At 42.2% G+C, this 21,389-nt stretch overlaps 1 protein-coding gene across 1 annotated transcript in view; it reads left to right on the top strand.

The window, feature by feature from the left end:
* Man2a1 (mannosidase alpha class 2A member 1) overlaps nt 1-12,954 on the top strand; it is a 162,562-nt gene extending 149,608 nt beyond the window's left edge. Inside the window, exons 21-22 of the mRNA XM_050153440.1 lie at nt 8,577-8,687; nt 10,226-12,954. Coding sequence (XP_050009397.1) covers nt 8,577-8,687; nt 10,226-10,378 — 264 coding nt within the window. The 3' untranslated portion in view covers nt 10,379-12,954. The remainder of the gene's footprint in view (nt 1-8,576; nt 8,688-10,225) is intronic.
* The last annotated feature ends 8,435 nt before the right edge of the window (nt 12,955-21,389 follow it).

Raw genomic sequence — 21,389 nt, forward strand, 5'->3', positions numbered from 1 at the left:
CTGTTTAACACAGCAGTTCTCAACCTGTGGGTCACGAGACCTTCGGCAAACCTCTATCTCCAAAAACATTTAAATTACACTTCATAACAGTAGAAAACTTACAGGCATGAAGTAGCAATGGAATGGTCTTGTTGCTGGGGTCAGCGCAGCACAGGCTGCAGTGAAGGCTCTTCGCACTGGGAAGGCTGAGCACCACTGCGCTAGCGTTCTGTGCCTTTTCTCTCCCACCCATGAAGGCCAGCGCGGCCCATGGAAAGAACAGCTGAGGTAGCTGCTTTGAAGTAACATGTCACCAGTTCACAGGCCGAAAGGAAAAGAAGAGAGGGCACCGTAGACTCTAGGGCGCAGGCTCCCCCTGCTTGCGCGGGTGCCGAGCTTGTTAGCAACCTGACAGTCCCAAGGCCACTGTCCCTCAGCCTCGTTTATAAGTGACCTCTCTCCTGTAACTGTGTTAATAGTATGGTTTCCTCGGAGCAGCCCAATGTGCCCTGGTCACGTGGTGGAGGGTAGGGTCATAGCCTCTGTAGTCTAAGGCTGGCACTGCTTTTCAGTGGTAACTTTAGAGTCTTTCTGTTGGCTGCCTTCCAGTTAGAGGAGTCTGATTACTTCCTCTTCCAGTTTGCGATTCTGGTGCTATCGAACACTCTGACCAGAGCAGTTTAGGGAAGGGAAAGATTGATTTCAGCTTACACTTTGCAATGAATCCATCACTGAGGAAGTCAGGGCGGGAACCATGGAAGAAGGCTGCTTGCTGACTTATTACTAGTCTGATGTTAAGCTAATTTTCTATAACCTTGGACTACCTGCCTGGAAAATGGTCGGTACTACCACAAACCAAGCTGAGAAAAACAGTTACTCGCTCTGGGGTTTCCTCTCCCCTGATTCTAGGCTGTGGCTGTATGAAGTTGACAAGTAAGGCCAACCAAGTGCTACCCACCTACCCACGTGAGAAATCCTACTTCCTCCCAGATTCGCAGATAGCATTGAGCACCCAGGCTGTGTACAGACTCCACCCTGCTTACTGTCACCACCACCTTCTCAAGGAACTTGCATTCTCTGCCTGCAGAGCAAGAGACTGCTGACTTAACTTAGTTTATGAAATGGGGACTTGTCAGATATATCTGTCTCGAGCTCATTGTGAGGAAGAAAATGGTGTTTGGGAAGGCTCTGGAAGACAGAGACTTAGAGAGGCAGTTAGTGCTGGTGACGCTCACAGCGTGTGACTCTGAGGAGCAGGTGGAGATTTTGAGCAGAGGGAATAGGGTTTGAAAGGGGAGGACTGAAATGCCAGCGGCATTGTACCGAGCCAGCGTGTAACCAGGACTAAGGACGAGAGGCTGCTTTTATATCCTCCGATCTGCTGGTGACAGTTCCTGTGATCGCTTTGGACTCTGAGCATGCGTTTTGAATAGGCAGGGAGCGCAGAGAAGGTCATTGGTCCAATTAAGCCTAGAAAGAGTTATTTTTTGTCCCTTAACCTTTGCAAAGAGAAAAGTTAGCATTCAGTGAAGCCAGTGAGAGGATTGTCTTAACAATGCTGCCTAAAAATGTATCCATTGCAACTCCACAAGAGGCTGAAGAAGTAACAGCATAATGCCAGAGAAGGCCAGAAAGGATTGGGTGGGTGAGTCCAGAAGCTGGATTTCAATATTCCGAATTGGGTTCCTGGCTTTGTGTGCTGGCACCGTTCAGTTTACAACAGTGGATGCACTTGGAGATTGCAACCATCTCCGACCCCCGGTACTATTGATATAAATTCTTGGTTTCTAAACAAGACCTAAAGTTTGCACTGACAGAATGTCATCAATTAACATTTCCTAGTAGCTCCAAGGACTGTTTGGCCTGATAAAGATACTGGGCTCTTCCTCTTGATATCTACAAGTAATAGCATCATGGGGGCACCTTTTCTGCCCATTTTCCATCCTTGGTCACTCAGTTCTAAATTTCAGTCTGGCCATCCTAGCTGCTGATGGGTAAAAGAGTTGTGGGTTCAGAGAGCAGTGAGAGCAGCCTGGGGACCCCATGTGCTGGGAATCCAGTGAGAGCGGCCGGGGTGTGCTGGGAATCCAGTGAGAGCGGCCGGGGTGTGCTTGAAGTGTCCAGTGAGAGCGGCCGGGGTATCCTGGAAGTGTCCAGTGAGAGCAGCCCGGGGTGTGCTGGAAGTGTCCAGTGAGAGTGGCCCAGGGTGTCCTGGAAGTGTGACCAAAGTGGGAAAGGCAGGTGGGGCAGGAAGGCGAGTCCGTGGTTCCACTTACCAGGCCTCAGGTTCTCTGAATCGGGCTTACGTGTGGGAAGCTTTAGAAATAGAGAATTTCATAAATGTGCCCTTCTCAGAGATACGGTTCTGTAGGCTTCAGGAGTAGAGCCTAGAGATTTAATAATAATTTATTTAAAATAATGACTTAGAAAAGCCTTTCCTTTTAAGACTAGAAATTAGTGAGTTTCTGCCATTTGCAATTAGGGCTAGAGATCAAATCAACATAAAACCACCTGATAGGTCTGATTCTGAGTCCTGTTTGTGGCCGCAGAAGGCGTTTGTTATTTGATTTTTTTTTTTTTAGAGTTACTGTTTCTTTTTCCCAAAGTCCCAAACTTGCAAGAATTATCCTGTTATTAGTAGATGAGCTTCTGTTTTTATATAGGCATGTTTACACTTACACTCTCTGTATTTGCAAGGTGATTCCGTGCTGTGTTTGTAAGGAGATGGAGAGCCCTGCCACAGGGTGTACTCGTCCTAGTAGCTACCTACGAGTTTAACTGTTAGCCTTGCTGCGTGCCTTGCCATCCTCGCTTCTTTGAACTGTTCTCTTGATCATCTCTCACGCCTTTGCTATCAAACCCTTCAGGTGAAGCTTCTCTAAAGGTTTGAAGCCTGGGTAACGCAGACACCACCAAAGTATGCTAAGCAGGGAAGCCAGGTTTTTGGGAAAGGGCAACTCTGTAAGGGAAAGGGAATCTTGCGGAGGCGGTGCTGAAAGATGCCTGTGTTAGTTACTTCTCATCACTGTCATAAGACACTGTGACCAAGACAGCTTATGAAAACAAAGCCTTTAACCGGGAGCTTGCTTGCAGGTTCAGAAGCTCGGTCATGATCATCATGGCAAGAAGCATAGCAGGCAGGAATGGCGCAGAGAGCTTACATGTTACGACAACCACAAGATGTAGAAAGGGAGACTAACTGGGAAGGGTGTGGGCATTTAAAATCTCCTAGCTCACCCCCAGGGAGACACCTCCCCCAACAAGGCCACGCCTCCTAATCCTTCCCAAACAGTTCCACCAAATGAAGAACAAGCATTCAAATATAGGAGCCAGTGGGGTCCATTCTCATTCAGATCACTACAGCTCTCGTGGGTAAACAGACCTTGAGTCAGAGTTCTGAAGACTGGACCTGCAAATTAACCTGGGAACAGAGAGAAAGCCAGAAGGATAGTTAGCCCAGCATTTGGCTTTGAAATGGCGCCATTCAGCTTCGACGCTTTGAAAAATAATGTGAAGCCCAGATTTTGTCAACTTACTCCATTGTTATTTATGTTTTGACATTTTCATTCAATTTGCACATATTACTCTATGTTCTCTGTGTGATTTTTTTTATTTGTGGTTAACTGTTCTTGCAAAAAGTTAACCAATCATTTCAAAACCAGTGCTACTTTTAATGTGAAACTTTCTGTCTTCACTTGTTTATACTACCCCCCCCCATAAATGGCACTTTGAGGTTTTTGTTTTTCCTTTTTTATAAGAATTGATTGGTGCTTTATTGATCTCCCTAGCCTCTGAAAAGGTGAGAATTGAGGGGGTGGAATGTCCTTTGTTGTACAGTCTCAGAACAACTGCTCACCTTCCCTTAATATCTGTTATCTTATCTTGTTGATCAAAACCAAGGACTGTTATTGGGCATTTTAATGAGTCTCCCAAAAGAATGAATTTTTACCAGTTACTTTCTGCCTCGGGACTTGCAGTGAAGTATGGGATTTTCTACGGTTTCTCACAGCCAGAATTCAATGAATATGAATGTGGTATGAGTTATAAGTTACTAAATATGTTTCTAAAAGTCTAAATTCTTGAAGAGTCCGAGCAGTTTTGAAAATTTCCCTACATGGTATTTAGGGTACTTAGCTGTGCCTTAGTATGTGAATGCCTTTGATACCCTGTGAGGAGGCAGTGTGTGCCCCTTGCTGTTTTTGGAGACTCTGGCAAGTCAGGACTCATCCCGTGCTTCCTCTTAGCATAGAAATAAGAAGAGAGAGACAGTGCCGAAAATGCTGTAGACTGCCCTTTCTTATCTTCTCTTATGGAGGTGTAGTAGCCATTGAATGGTAAGGTCCTAGGGGTGCTGAAGCAGGATCATGAGTCATCCTTGCTCTAGACTGTGACAGAGGATGCTTTGTGGCGGGCCTTTTCCTGAGTGGACAAACTTGCTGATATTATATTATTTTATTACGTTTGTAGTGGTTATTGTGCATACAGTGAGCTCATCAGTGAAGAGTGTCATACATGTTGTCTGACATACTGCCTGTATTCAACATGATAGCAATCACTGTCATGGTCACAGCGGTTGGCCCTTGGCCATCAGAGGGGCTCTTCGGGAATCTAACCCAGCTCCCCACATTTACTGAAACTTAATGATTATTCCAAACCTCATGACTGGTTTGTAGACTCGGACCTCCCTTGGATCCAGCATTCTCTAATCCCGGCCTTGTCTGAGGGGCTCATTTTTCAGACTAGTTCATCTTTCCCCATACTGCATCCGGTCACAGGAATAGCCTCACATCCTAGCTCTGTGGGTGCTGGAGTTTTATCTCTGGAAGTGACTTTTGTAATGGATTTTTGACTGTTGAACACCCAGCGTGAACTCAGCAATTCACCCTCAGATATGACCTGGCATATTTCACAGAGACAGTTGCCAAACAGCACTTGGTACAGTTTTTGTAGGGTTTACATTTTCTCCCACACCCCTCTTCTTCTCTGATATTAGTAGCATGCTAGTGAATTTTTTTTTTCATTTTGGCATCTCTAGAACATGTATTGTACCTGCTTGAATATATAAAAGTTTTCTTGAGTGCATATTCAGGTTAAATTCAGGTTTTTTTGAAGTCTCTTCTCCTCAGCACAGGGACAGGGTTGACTTGGTCACAATGCTGGAAGTCACTGATGTCTGCAGCTGATGGTTTAGTTGGGGCAGTCAATTGCCAGTGTTTACACATGTCCCTTCCTGAGTGGCTGGTTCGAAGAGGGAGCTCAGATCTACCCAAACAAAGCAAAATGAAAATAAAAGTTTGCAAAAACACCATTGAGTTCATTCTGAGTTAGCCATACTCCTGGGCATGGGCCTGCCCTGAGGCGTGGTAATGTACCCAGTGAGACTCCATTGGAGAAAATAGATTTCTCCTTTGTAAGGGGTGTCAGCTGCAGACAGCTTCTTGGTTGGGGTGGAGCTCATGTCAAGTTCCCACTCTCAGTGCCCGAACCCCATTTGTCTTGAACCTATGCAGGCCCTGTACATGCTGCCATGGTCTCTGAGGTCAGAGGGGTGTCAGTCCTGTTGTGTCTGGAAGATGCTGTTTCCTTGGAGTCCTCCATCCCCTCTGGCTCTTATAGGCTTCCTTCCTCCCATCTGCAGAGATTTGATGGAGGCATCCCACTCAGGATTGAGGTTTCTAAGTCTCTCACTCTGAATATTGTCTAGTTGTGGGTGTCTGAGTTTGTCCCATCTACTGAAGAGGAAGCTTCTCGGTGATGGCTGAGTGAGACACTGATCTAGGAGTATAGTAGGATGTCATTAGAAGTCATTTTAATGATACACTCCTTTAGCCGAACAATAGTTTTATGAATTTATGAATAGGAATTTAAATGAAGTTTGTTTCTTCGTGCTCCATGAGATATATAAGTATTGTCTTCAGCAATAGGACTTTACCTTTAGTTTGTGGGGGACAATCAATAACCTTGTTAATAGCCCAAATTGTTTGGTGTTTTCCACGGGGCCATTTTGACCAAAGAGTCAACTAGATGTAACCCATCCCTTGGTTACATCCTTGATGGTGAAAGATGTCTAGTTGGGGCATTCTCCTTGTCACTTGGTTATTCCAGTTTGTGTGTGTGTGTGTGTGTGTGTGTGTGTGTGTGTGTGTGTGTGAGATCTTCTACAGTACTTGGTTAAGTAGCTTTTTATGAATGCTCCAGAGAGTTAAAAATGCCACATATTTTAGGTTAATAGTGACAAGTGCTTCTAGAAGAGTTTAATTAAGAAGGCATATAATCTGTAAATCAACGTATAGACTGTTTGGGGCTTTGATATATAGCCGTAGATATATAATTGGACAGTTCTCTTATTCTTTAACTACAAAGTTTTAATGTCAGTGGGGAAATTTATGAATATAAATTTAATTTGTATTGATTTGTAATGTTTATAAAGTAATCACCTATTTTAACTAGATGAATTTCTTTAAAAACCCAAATAGCTAACATGCCAAGGGCTTCCTATATCAAACATTGGAGCACATCTTTTCTAGGTCGTTTCATTTTATTTCTGTTTTATAGAAAAGGGAAAACCTGGTTGTACTAAATGCCACAGCACAGAGTGGCTGACCAGGTCCTGACTAGGCTCTGAGCCACTGATCTTTGGGTTCCTCTGCTAGTACATCCTGTTCCTTTGAGGCTCTGCGAGACCACTATAGACAGAATTCCTGCTGGAGTCATCCACAGGACCAATTCGTGCAGCAAGTAGGCAAACATTGGTTCTGTTTTGTAGACGAGGTGATGCTTAAAATAAATTGCTGTTCCCAGGTGTCACAGTTAGTACAGGATCGTGTTCTCTTTGTTATTCTTATGATGCTCTGTGTATAATTAGTGAAGGGTTTTCTATGTGCTATTTTTATGCTCTGAAATATGTATCAGGACATGACATTTTGTTGAAGTTTTATTAGACATCTTCATCATCTATAGATTTAAAGCTGCTATGTATATTTTGGTCCCCTGATGATTCAGAGTTCTTTAAACCTTTTTTTTCTCCCTTCAGACAAAATTTTACAATACCACTGAAAATAATGCCAGTGCAGAGTGTCATAGCATGCTATCCCAGGGCAGACCCCAAGGGAAGGGCAGTTTAAACTGCTCCGGCCCCTTAGCATCAAATTACTTGGAGTGTTTCTGGCGATTATTCAGAATAGACATCCCTGTGTCGCCTGAAGCAAGCTTGGCCTCCCATGATGATGACCATGAGCTTGACCATGTCATATCTCTGGCTTGAGAAGAGAGAAGTAAATTGTGTCTGTCTCAGAACTGACAACAACAGATAGCTCTCCTTTGACTAGCTTACATGACATAAAAGTTCCAAAGATTTTTAATTCATTTCACTTATCCTCACAAACTCCTTCCTTTCCCCCATGATCTAGAAGAGTTTAATTAAGAAGGCATATAATCTGTAAATCAACGTATAGACTGTTTGGGGCTTTGATATATAGCCGTAGATATATAATTGCATGTGTTTGAATGTATATGTGAGCATGTGTGGGGGCTGCAGTACACATGGGGACACTAGAAGAGGCCTCCCAATGTTGGTTCTTGCCTTTTCTGCTTTGTTTGAGGCAAGGTACCTTTGCTTGCTGGGTAAGCTAGGGTAACTGGCCTTTGAACACTGAGAGATGCCATCTCCATCTCTCATTTTCAGGTAGGGACTGCCAACAGTGGAGATGCTCGCATTTTGCTTCTGCCTTTTATGTAGGTTCTGGGGATTTGAACTCAGATCATCCAGCTTGCTCACCGGATGCTTTATCCCACTGAGTCATCTCAGGCCCCATCCTTACACTTTAGAAAAATATATATTAAGATGATTCAACATCAAATATCTCAAAATCTAATCATACATGGTATCACTATTTAGATGGATGTAAAAGAATTTATTTCAATAAACAAGCAAACACAAAAACAAATAATAAATATTTGTAAATATTTATTTATAAATAAATAAATGAAATGTATGTTTCTCGTCATCATTGACTGGTCATGTTTGATGTTATTCTCTTTGCTCCAGGATGATTCTTGTGATGTGAACTTAGAATGATATATCAAGTTAATAATATATGTGGGCTGGCATACATAGCATAACTAATTCAATTTAAATGTCTCTTGTATAAAAATAATGAACCAACACATTAAAGATTGAAAATGTTAGTGCACCTCGCAGAAAGTAGTATTTAATAGAGAAGAACCTTCCCACGTTTGGGCTGGTATTACATCATCACTTGACCAAACTGAGACTAAGTTTATGTATGTTTTATTCAGTAGATGTGTATGTAAAAAAACTAAATTATTTTATTTGAGGATCCTTTTAGTAAATCAGTACTAACATGAGGGCAAAAAGAAATCTATCCCTTTAGGGATCATGGGGGAAAGGAAGGCAGGAAGCTACTTATCCAGGACCTTGAAGGTAAACTTTAGTGGAGATAGAAATCGATGGGCCCAGCCAGTGTGGAACCTTAGAAGAGAGGAACGTATGTGCAGACATCCAACAGTGTCCCGTGACATGCTGTAAAGACTCACATTAATGCTTGTGTGACGGATATTGGTGTTCTCATTTTCAGACGGGCAAAGACTATTCAGATGAGGCAGCCTTGATCCTCCACAGAAAAGGGTTCGATTGCCAGTTCTCCAGTAGAGGCACGGGGCTCTCCTGTTCTACTACTCAGGGAAAGGTAAGTTAAGAATGTACGTTTGCTACTCAGACGGTGTGCTGTGAAACCCTCCCTCTGTGCAGACAGTGTGCTATGACCCTTCATTGCCCAGAAATCACTTGTTCCTTCTGGACTGCAAGCCGCCTGCAGTTTCTTCAGAAACACTCATTCCACCAAAATTCTGTTCTTCTCAGCATCCAAATACATGGCTGGAATCTACATTTTGGAAGCTAATGTTCATATCGTCCCTTTGGTCTTCCATTTTGAGACTACAAAGCACCTTACATCTCCTTTCCCCCATGTTCAACTTATCCAGGCTCCCCGCGCTCACATACAGTGTAGTGTAGCCGTGGCAGGTAGACTCCACCTTCCACAAAGACAGGGACAGATTTTAATACAACCGATGACTGGCATAGTGATAAGGCTATAGCATAAACAGCAAGACCATGGTCAATGAATAATTGAGCACAACCCAGAGGCAGCTGTGCTGTGCTCAAGTCAGTTGATTAATCTGCAGAAGTAGATATACATCTGGGTCTCCTGATTGATCCAGATTTGTGTCTGAGTCATCACTGCAGCTCAGATGGCTCGTGAGGCTGTGTCCCGCTGGCTGCTTGCCTGTTCTTGATTTTTCTCCTTAAGTTGGTCTTCTGGCGGTTCATCAGCTTCTCCTTGGAAGGATGAACATCCAGTCGCTTGCCTCTGAGTGAGCTGTGACTCACAGAGCAGCTGCCTGGGCCCTGCATATAGCCTGGCCTGCCCACCCAGCAGCCTGGCAGAGCCAGCTCTCTGTCAGAACTCCATGGGCACACCGCAGACAGACTCAAGCAGTTTTGCCCCAATGCCGAGAGTTAGCACTCATTCTAAGGTCTGAGAAGAAGGTTTGCTTGGATGACTGTCTTCGTCCCACTCTTCGTGTGTGTGTGTGTGTGTGTGTGTGTGTGTGTGTGTGAGTGTGTTTTCCAGTGTGTTTCCACTCTATTAGGGATGATCTAAATATGTGTAATGAACCTTCTAGTGATAGGGTATTTAATCTTAAGGGGGATAATAGAGATATGTTATTCCGAGACACTTTAGGATGACCTGGCAAGGTGAAGAATATGCATTTCCCCAATGTCCCTGTAGATTAAGGTCAGTAATACACTGAGCCATTGCTATGTCTCATTTTTCAATTCTTTTGGAAACGGGGCCGGGGGGTGGGGGGAGATTGGTTTGGAATTACCATTATTAGGGATAAATATTGACCAAAAGAGTTTGATTTTAAAGTCCTCAGGGACCATAGGGACTTGTTGGCTCTTAGATGTCCTCTCTTATATTGAAAATGTCCACATACAATACTAAAAGACATGCAAGGGAACAGCCCACAGCCACATGTCTCTCCAGGGAATAGATAGTTCATGTGTTCAGGAATGTCCTTCCTCCTTCATTACACATTCCTTCCTGTGCTTTCCTTAAATTGATTTTATAGATGTGCTACTGGTCTTTGCTCAGCGCTGATCTGAATATGCAAATCTCAGGGTTGATCTGAATATGCAAATCTTGTCACTTGCTTTTTTTAGATGTCAGTCCCAAAACTTTTCAACAAGTTTGCTGTGGAAAGTCTCACCCCTTCGTCACTGTCCTTGATGCACTCGCCCCCAGATGCCCAGAATATAAGTGACATCACCCTGAGTCCCATGGAAATCAGCACATTCCGAATCCGCCTGAGGTGAAACTGACTGCCGCATTTGAGTGGAGAAACTCTGGCTTTGTAACCTTCCTTGGTTTCTACGTGCAATAACTAAGCACATGACTTTAGCTTCTGGCTACTGTGAGAACATGAATTCTGTGATTTATTTTTTTTTTAAAGAACCAGTCTAGTAAGAAAAGAAGAAAAAGCCATGCTTTCAAAAAAGGTTTCTTTTTCTAAGTTTGTCCACAAACTGCCGCCGTCAGTGTGAACTGGTGTTACAAAAATGAAGACTTACAGAAAGACAACCCCTCAACAGACTGTATCTCAGGTTAAATGCTAGCTAAGTATGTTTGCGCTGAGGGTTGTATAGAGATTCTTCAAGATATCCACGTTTCAGATCATTAGTTTTATAAAAAAAATAAAATAAAATACCCATTTGAAAATGGAAAGTAAAAAAATACAAAAGTTGGTGGGTAATAGTTTAATGGCCAAAATAGTTGTAATCATTGCTACAAATTTAAATTTTTTTGTGTGCTTAAAAACAGGTGGAAAAGTGCAATCCCTCAACCCTTCCGCTCAATGTAGTTCATTTCCATACTCTTTCCCAGCGAACCTCTTGACTGCCCTTTCCTACCCCTACAGTTCAAACAATAGCTGGATTTTTTAGGCATTCACCAGTAGAAACAGAGGCATATTTTCATTACTTGACAATGTGGGATCGGTGCAATTTATTCCATTGTCACAGAAACAGAAGAAGCAATTCCACTTTAGGTACCACAAGGTGTCTTTTTACACAGCTCATTTGAATACAGGTGTTCCAAGGAGGGGTTTTCTATTTTTAAATTACCATATCAAAAAATAAATGTGCCTTATTTTTTTATAAGTCTTGTTAAATCTTTTGGTGTCCATATTACTGTTTGGGAAGGGGAGGGGTGTTGGGAGGCCGGGGCAGGGGGTGGGTACTTTCTATGACACATAAATTATGTTAATTTTTCGCTTGATAATGCTGGCCACGTTCTGATCTATTTCATTAAATTTGTGGTGGTGTTACTCGAAACATTTTGACTATTTGAATGTACTGAGATGTCAGAAAACAAAACAAGGAAGAAAAATATTGTTAATTAAAATATGCTGCTGCCAAGGAAACTGCAACTTGAAGCGAGGATTTCGTAACACACGAGATCCAAATCCTGTTTGCATTTCACAGTAGTTAACCATCTTAAAGAGAGAACGCTTTAAAACAGACTGTTTTCAAGTCCACTGCGCGTCGCTCATCTTGATGTATCTTACTAAAGCGTACGTTCCAGACTTTTGTGTGTGGTGAACTCAGTGTGTCATTCTCGCCCATGTGCCATCACAGGACGTTTAAGTCAATTTGAGGTCATTGTTTCTTTAATATACCAATTGTATTTAATGTCAGCAAAGAAAGAATTCTCTGGCTGTGTACACTTCTGAAAAGTTCTCTTCAGTGTCTTAACCTGGTTTAGTATTATCTGATGTAAACTTCCGTTGACCTCCTGTCATTCCAATCCCCTTACGGAGACAGTCATTTCTGCCTCGCCATTTATTCTGATAGTATCTCGATTTTTGACTCGAAGACGCAGCTCCTACGTTCACCGTTCTGTTCTGCTCATAAACTCCTCTGCCTATAATCATTAAGGGAACAATGCCAGAGTTGACAACCATACTGCAAGGGTGTAATTCCATGCAATAAGCATGCGCTGCGCATTCCCTTCCTCACTTGTTGGGGAATAAGCAACTAAAATACAAGAAACCGGCTTTCTTCTGTAGACCTCTACAGACACTGGCTAGGATAGCCGGGAGCAGATCCCAGGAATAGCACGAGCATTCTTGGCGTGTCTTAAGGGTGTCCCTTCCTGTGGCTGTTCACTGTGTTCTGTGGTTAAGTGGTTAATCACCGTGGAAATCCTGATGAGACGAAATGAAAGCTGATGCAATAAAAGTGGATCTGCCCTGTGTTGGCCGGGGTCTCACTCAGTGTACACTGTTCCCACCAGCTGTTGACTCACAGGTGAAGCAGAAATCCTCTTGAGCCAGCAAATTTCTGCTTTTTAGAGTTATATTCAGACTACAACATCAGGGAAATGAAGAAGAGGGTTGTTTTTTTTGTATTTTTTTTTCTTTGGGTTATGGTCAAGATCTAACTAAATAATTGAGTTTCTCTGGCACCCATGAACAGCCAGCCACGTTTCAGTCATGACCTCAGTGGTCTGTCTGGTTAGATTTTATTACACATATCGTCACAGATGTTCAGTGGACCAAGTCGTTACTTCACTGCTCTCTCCCCACTTCTTGAAATTTTAATTTTGTTTATTGGGTGCATTGTTCAGATATCAGCATTCTTGTTTTCTGGAAGTATTGGTTTAAATAAAAACGCTGTAAGATGTTATAAAACGTTGTAATTATCTCCTGGTGTCTGTACTTGTGATGAAAATGTTTTCCCAGTCCTTTGTCTAGCAGGAAATGTTTACTTTCATTTTGATTATTTTGCTCATTGAAATCAACAGGTTTTGATATTTTTCTCTTGGAAGATTTTTATAACTTTTTGGGAATATGTAATATAAGATCTCTAATAAAATATAATCTTATCCTGTGCACTGTCTTCTAGAGGAGTTTTTAATCCTGTTTGTAAATAGATCCATTAACAAAAAAATAGAAGACTGGGAAGCTTTTCTTTGTTCCTTCATGAAGGAACTATCATTCTTCAGCCCAGCTCTAGTTAGAAGAGGGGTTCTGTGAGCAGGTAGCAGATGAATACTAGTACGTACCACGTCATATTTGGAGTACCTTTGGATTGGAGTCTGAAGACCTTTCCAGCTGTTGGATCCATGGGGCCATCTTTAGAGAGCTACATGATGGGAAAGCTTTGGTTAGGTTCTATATTTGGATCTATATATAGGACAGAACAGGAAATGGAGGAAAGTCAGCACATGAAGCTAAGACGTTCCTTGTAAGTTGATTCAGAAAATAAGGCTGGTGGGAAGAGAGAATGTCTGATGCTGCCACTGCTCTGTCCAGGCTAACACACAACTCCAGGGTGTATATAGAAGTTTCTGTCCCGTCCCATCCCACAGCTGTTGAGTCCCAAAGAAACACACAGAGGCTTATATTAATTATAAACTGTTTGGTCTATTAGCTCAGGCTTATTATTAACTAGCTCTTACAACTTAAATTAACCTATAATTCTTATCTATGTTTAGCCACATGACTTGGTACTTTTCTCAATAAGGCATTCTCATCTTGTTTCCTCTACATTTGGCTGGTAACTCACTTTCAGCCCGGAATTCTTAGTCTGGTTGCCCTGCCTATACTTCCTGCCTGGCTACTGACCAATCAGTGTTTTATTAAATGAATATGAGTGACAAATCTTTACAGTATATAAGAGCATTGTCCCACAGCAGCAGGGCCTGAGGAGTTCTTTCAAAAATCTCAGTGGGTGAAGACAAAGAGCCATTGAAGGTCCACAGGTGCATGCTAACTGGGAAACATAGACTTATTTTGGGTGACATGCAGTATAGAATCTAGAGAAATGTAAAAGTATATCACCTGGAAAGTGATAAAAAGTAAGTCATTGGCTTCATAAATTTTGATTATCAGCATGTTACAGAAATGTTAATATTAAAACTGGTAAAGAAAATTTTGATTTAGGTTGAGTATGAGTTCATAGCACGTCCTATAAATGGTGATTTGAAAGCAACTGAAGTGATTCTGGTTTTGAGTGGTTGGCTCAAAACCTACAGTAGAGAAGGAATTAGCAAGCATGGCTGCCCAATAACAAGCTGAACACAAATACCTTGTTGCTGAAATGGACACGAATCCTTCCTTATAAACTGCCTTTATCTAAACTAGGAAAATGCCTTCATGTGATCAAGACACAGAGCATTCAGTTCAGCAGAAGCCAAGTGGGAGGTTCTCCAGGTTTGACCTTTATCTCTTGGCTTTCCTGCTCCTGTCCTCATTCTCAGGCTGTTTTTTGGCAACATGTCCACCAGATGACCCAGACCCGTGTGTAGACATTGCAAACCCTGTGTATAGGTGTTGCACAGTGCCTTTATCTCATTGTGTGTAGCACATCTTGTAGTTAGTGTCGAGCTAGTGTCATTGGCTCTCTTCTATTTTACATGCCAACAACTGCACTAAGGATATAGACTTAAGACACTTGTGAAACCACATGGGAGAATGGATGGGCACATGTAAAATGGGGATCCATAGCCACGGAAGCGGCATGGGGATAACAACAGTGTTTTGGATGGGAGTTGGTGGTTTATATACCAGATAGGCAAAGTATAGTAGGAATGCATTGCTGAGGAAAACTGAGTGCAGATGGGAAACTTAGAAGAAGTAGAGAGGGTACTGAACTTGACTTTCAGGAAAGGTTTTATAGAAGGTATCATCTTGAGGTAATTTGTAAAAAGTTACTCTGATCTTAGCAGAAAAGACCCTAGGTGTGGCTTGTTAAAGACCAGAATGGGGAAACATGATAACGCCAGGTACAACATGGCAACTGGGACACGTTTCCACCCTGCAGAGAGCTGCTAAACAAAGCACCACAAGGAGAACTCCTCTACCTGTGTGTTGTCCAGCCTGGTAGCCAGTGGCCATTGGGACCCCAGGATGTTAGAAACAATGAGTACAGCTCATTTGCTGAGTGGTGTAATCCAACCTGAACTGTGTCATGTGATTCCTCTTCTGGAGCATGCTGTAAGGGTAAGTGAATACAACAGGCAAACATAAGCCAACTCTGAGGCTACATTTTGTTCCAGTCCTCCTCAGTGGTCAGATCGAAAGCATTGGCCTGTCCTGGGAACTTGCTGGAAGCACAATCCCTCAGCCTCTACCCCAGACCAGGGAAATTGGAATCTGAATTTTACCAGTCTTCCTTAAGAATCCGTGTCCTCGCTGTGCAATGGCCTAGCACATTTCCTGAGGACTAGTCTCTCTGTATGTTTCCTAAATAGACCTTGACTGTTTAGAAATAGTCCTATGTCCTAAAGAGGCCAGAAAACATGCCCAGTTCTAAGTTCCCAAAACACCCAGACTGCTACTACTGGCTCCTACAGCTGCCTGCTTGTAGGCCTGTTGATTTTAGGTTTTGCTATGTTTGTCCCCACACAGATGTCAAAGAGAGCTTCTGAAAAGCGATATGTAGGCTTTTTCCTTGTTGTTTGTTCTTGTTTGCTGATACAGTTGAAAAAGCATAAAGTTGTGCCAGGGCCAAAGTACACTACCTGACTTGAACTTGATTGTGCAAGTTCAGTAAATCCTGTCAGACCAGCTGCCATGTCCTCTACCCGGCCTCTCCCCCCCACTGTCTGTTCTCATGGATCACTGTATGCAAACAGCGGCTTAGCATGGGACTGCCTTCTCATCTTGTTCATCATAAGAATCTCCTTTTGACCAACAAGTGTTTGGTGGTCCCTGCTCTTTTCCAAGTTCATTTTCTTGTCTTGCTTCTCTTCCCAATCCTGACATCCAGCAGGTTGGACTTGCCTAGAATGCAAGCTCTTCATCTTGTCTGCTCTGTATCTTCTACAGCACAGGAGTACCCTAAATACTCATTTGTAGTTTCTTTCCCCCTCTTTGGAGGCCCACCTCCCAAATAAGTACATGGAGACTTATTCTTACTTATGAATATCTCATGTTAGCTTGGCTTATTTCTAGCCAGCTTTTCTAACTTAAATTATTTCATTTCTCTTTAACTACATTTTGCCTCTGGGCTTTTTACTTTCTTTTTTTTATATATCTTTCGTTCCTTCTTACTCCGTGGCAGGCTGTGTGGCTGTGTGACTGGTCCCTGGCATCCCCCCCCCCCCCCTCTTCTCTAGATTTCTCCTCGTATTTCTTCTCCCTGTCTGACAGCACGGCCTATCCTTTTTCTTGCCTAGCTATTGGCTGTTAAGCTCTTTATTTGACCAATCAGGTGTTTTAGGCAGGTACAGTAACACAACTTTACAGAGGTTAAAAAATACAACATAAAAGAATGCAACACATCTTTTCAGCATTAAACAAATAGTCCACAGAATCAATGAATGTAACACATCTTAAACTAATATTCCACAACACTCACTTAATAAGTAAACAACAGCTTCAGTTCATGCAAATGTTGAGAAGCAAAACTTTTGATTTCAGAATGAAAGGCTGAAAAATCTCTTGATGTTTTGTTTGTTTATGTTACTCTTCTGCCAAAACCTCCAGGGTATTTCCAGGCTGAACACAAACTTTTTGAAGCTGGGTTTCTAGTACTTTGAAAGGATTTGACCTCATGGCATGTTCTGTGCTTACTAACCAACCAATCATTGCCCCTTGGCCATCCGACCCAATGAAACCCTCATTTTATTTAAGTATCGTGGACTTCGAGAATGGGATTACGCTGTCTTAAACTGATCTAGATCCCCTTTCCAGGCTATCTGTTTACCTTGAAAACTGACATATTTTACGCGTTAGCCAGTGAGCTATTGGTGGAAGTCAATTGAGGACTTGTGAAAGAGGCCTTTTCCCTGACTCGGTCTTCCTTGCAGACAACAAAGTCCAAAGTCAATACTGTGGGATAATTGACAGTAGGGCTGTTGTAGCCATTTGCAACCCTGCAAGCAAAAGTTTGAGGACAGAGATAAAACCAAGTGAAGACAGGACGGAGCTGTTGCTGAGTGGCTAAAGGAACCAGCTCCCAACTTCTTCCATATGAGATAATAAGCCACTTGACTCTCAAGTCTTTTCAGTTTAATGTCCTGTTTCATGCTCATTTCTGCTTTCATTCTTGGGTGTCATGACTACACCGGATGCTATCTTCCATGCAGTTGCTTCGCTGAATATTGTATGTTCCTTGAGTGGTTTTTCCGTGATCATATATCTGAACGTGAGGATATAGGTTTTCATACTGTCTTTGCTGCTGCCAACTACCTTGCACATTTCTCTCAAAATGTTTAGTAAGACTGATTAATTCACTATATTGCAGAGAGGGTTTTTTTTTTCTTGAATATAAGGTGGAAAAGAGGAATTTAAAAGTTGCCAAATAATCACTGATGTGACTAATTAACAAAATGCTTGATGAGTGAAAGGTTATTTTACATTCACATCCAGAAAACCTTTTGCCTCGAATGTGAAATTTTGACTCCTATGATATAAGATAAACCTTCCCAGTGTCAACCAAAAAAAAAAAAAAAAAAAAGAGGCAATGTGGGGAAGGGAGAGGGACTTGGTGTGGAAACCGAGTCCATGGTGGCTAGCTTCTTTGAGTTATCTCACCCTTAAATATTCTCAGACATCTTCTGTTGTATGAGGAGTGAGCCCTTTGTTTGTCCCATCCACCTGGCTAGCTTACACCCGAAATAACCACACAGAAATTGTATTAATTAAATCACTGCTTGGCCTATTAGCTCTCATTTCTTATTGGCTAATTCTTACATCTTAATTTAACCCATTTCTATCAAGCTGTGTATCACCACGAGGTAATGGCGGGCCAGAAAAGAATCAGCACATCTACCTCCGGCAGCAGATCCCTGGCATCTCTAACTCTGCCCTTCTTCCTCCCAGCATTCAGTTCTGTTTTCTCCACCTGCCTCAGTTCTGCCCTATCAACTAGGCCAAGGCAGTTTCTTTATTCATTAACCAATGAAAGCAACACACAAACAGAAGGAATTCCTACACCATCTTCCGAATAGATTCGTATCATTGAAAGATTAGGTGTGGATTTCTGAATCTACAAGTAAAGGAAGCAATGGAACCGTGTTGAATAAAATCATTGATTTTAAAGGTCTAGAGTTCTTGATTTCCAGGCTCTGCATTGTTTCATGATTATGTTTATTTGTTCACGTGTTTGATTTAATTCACAACAGAACCACAAGGTTTACTTCCTAGTCCAAGATCAATAAGGGAGTGTTAATGAGGACAGTGTGTCACTGCTGTCTAAGTGTGCCCTGCTTCACTAATCCAAAGGCTTCTGTCCTTGGTTGGCTTCCATGATTGTTTGGCTTTCATCATTGGTTGGCGTTCGTCATTGGTTGGCTTCCATCCTTGCTTGTTTTCGGTCATTGTTTGGCTTCTGTCCTTGGTTGGCTGAAGCTGAAGGCTCAAAGTACTTGCCCTTCTTGGAGTGGGTTTCTTTGTCATACGCAAAGCCAAAATAAATCCACACTTACTCTATGAAGTGGGTTTATCGGGAAAAAAGTTATTTCCTGCCTTGTGTTTTTTGTCTTCCTAAATGTATTTTCTAAATGCCGTGAATACTGTTTTGAAATGTAAAATTTAAGTAAATTTTACATCTTTATCTTCTGAGAATTTATGGTATCTTTAATCAAATCTGAATATACCTGGCTTTTTCTTTGGGGATACCAACAAGCTCCCTAATCATGCCACGGAGGCTTATTATTAGTTTTGAATGTTCAGCCTAGCTTAGGGTCATTTCTAGCTATCTCTTTTAACTTAAATTAAAATGCTTCTCTTTATCTACCTTTTGCCTTGGGCTTTTTACTTTTCTTCCCTTCTGTATGTCTTACTTTCACTGCTTCTTGTCTTTGCTGGCTGGCAGCTGCCTGACTTTTTGTCCCACGCCTGTCTCTCATTCTCTCCTCCTTCTCTCTTGTTCTTCCTCCTCTGAGCCTAGATTTTTTACCTCCTGTTTATTCTCTCTGCCTTGCCAGCTCTGCCTATCTTTTCTCCACTTAGCTACCAGCTGTTCAGCTCTCTATTAGATCCATCAGGTGCCTTAGGCAGGCAAGGTGACTCAAATGCAACGCATCTTTACATAATTAAACAAATACAGCATAAAAATGTAACACATCATTACACAAAGTAATATTCTGCACCATAAACAAACATAACATATCTTTGGCCAGTTAAAATAATATTCCACAATACCTGAAGGCAACTATGTTCAGTGTTTCCATCATCCTGTCGATTAATAAACATTAACTCAGGTTTTTCATTGGGTAAGGGACCCCTGCTGAGCTCTGTGGAACTCCTCTCTAAGAAGTCTGCTAGAATTAAGGGGCCATGAGGTGAGAAAGCAAGAGGGTAGGTTAGCACAAAGGACAGAGATGCTCTGGGATTTCAGAGGAGGTGGGGGCCTCAGCTGAGCCTACAGGGTAAATTCATCCACAGTTAGCATGAGAGCGAGCAGAGGGTTGACAGCTGTGGTGCAAAACCTAGATCTTCCTGGTCTGGTGGGAATCTGGGGAAGAACAACGATGAGAGGTTAGACCGGAAGTGTTTTTGACTAAAAAAGTCCTGTACCCTGGATCTAGACATTGTGCTCTACAGAAGGAAAATGAATGGTACTATGGATGTTAATCCAGGTTTAAAAATATTGAGACTGTGAAAGGAAATATGGGTGTGTGTAGTTTCCAGAAAAGCCTTCAGCTGCTTGCATTGCTTAATGTGTAGTGAAGGACAGGACATGCATGCCTCAGAATTTGTGATTCTTTTTATTGTCCCCATGCCATGCTTCATTAAGGCAATTGTGAAATTTAAATGCCTTATACATGAATCTGTTGACTCCCAGACTCAGTGATAAAATAATACAATGAAACCCTGAAACTGGAATAGTAAAATATAACCTAAGTTTGACAGAACAGGATTATTATAAGGTTATTAAAGCAGCTCCATTCATTAGTCTACATAAATCTGTGTTAGGGCTATCTACAGGGCTTAATTTGTCAGTTATAAACTTAGAAATATTTGCTACATGGACAAGACATTAAAAAATTAATACGATAATATGAAAATAGTTTTAGCTTTAAAGGTGATCAATATATTTTAATGTTCTTGAGACCTTTGTCCTAATACAATATTTTGGCCCTGTGCTATTAAACTGTTGTTATAAAGATGAATTTTTTTTTCATTCAGTAAAAAACTGCACTGGGTAAAGAGATTAGACCACCGTCTCCCAAACCCCACCTAATTACATGATGGGAAATGAAAGAGCTTTCTAGAGAGTTCTAGCAGAGATGCAGATCCCTATTCTTGATGCTTTAACACATACAGGAAACGGGAATCTCTTTCATGCACACAATTCAGACTAAAAGGCAGTGCGGGGAACAGAGTGGCAATGGCAAGAACGATTGGTCTTTGAAGTGCTGCACCTGGCTTCATTAAAATCTCCAGAAATAATTGATAAAAATGAGCCTGATAAATATTTAGAGAAAAAAAAACATCTGTACAGAGACCTGGTATTAAGGAGCCAGGAGGTTGCCTGGAGCAGATAACTAAATGGGAGGCCCATTGCTTGTCTCCACCCTACAAAGTTGAGGGTGATGCTGCCTCTGGGCTGTATGATACTGAAGTTTAGAAAGAGTGGGAGTCCGCAGATGTGGATCCCTTCCACCTTGACTAGAGGTCAGAGAGTTCAGACCTATTCTTGCTCCTTCAAGATTGTACAACAGGAGGTTTGACCCCGGAAGTGGTTGCTACCAGATGTTTTGACCTAGGGTGTGGTTACTTGGTGTTGGGTACTAAGAAGCTAATTACTTTGTTCATTGTATCTTGGTAAAGAAGTCTCCTGCCCTTGCCCTCCTCTTTGGGTTGGGGTATATAAAGCCTATGAGGATTAAACACAAGGCAAATCTCGGTATTTACTGGATACCTCCCAACGCTCTCACTTGTCTCTTGTCTATTGCTTTCATAATCCACATGCTTCCCTCCAAGTGGGACCCAGTCGTTGTTGCCCGGATGCAGGATACACCCAAAGCTCTGTCCACGTAACACAAACTGCATCATGAGCGAAGGAGGAACTGTACTTGATGACTGGGGTGCTGTGGGTATGATGTAGTTTGTTTTCTTGCCTAATGACTGAAGGCCCACCCCCATTCATCTGCCTCCACCCTCAGATTGGCTAAGAAAGCAAGCTGAGCAAGACACAGGAAGCAAGCAAGTAAGCAGCCTTCCTTCATGGGCTCAGCTTCAATTCCTGATAAACGGTAACAAGACAGTGGTTCTCAATCTGGGGTTCGAACAACCCTTTCACGGGGTCCCGTAGCAGATATCCTACATATCGGATATTTACATTATGATTCACAACAGTAGCAAAGTTATAG

This window comes from Alexandromys fortis, unplaced genomic scaffold (genome assembly GCF_014885135.2).
Source record: "Alexandromys fortis isolate MF-2015 unplaced genomic scaffold, M_Fortis_MF-2015_v1.1 scaffold_61, whole genome shotgun sequence".
Classification (NCBI taxonomy): Eukaryota; Metazoa; Chordata; class Mammalia; order Rodentia; family Cricetidae; genus Alexandromys; species Alexandromys fortis.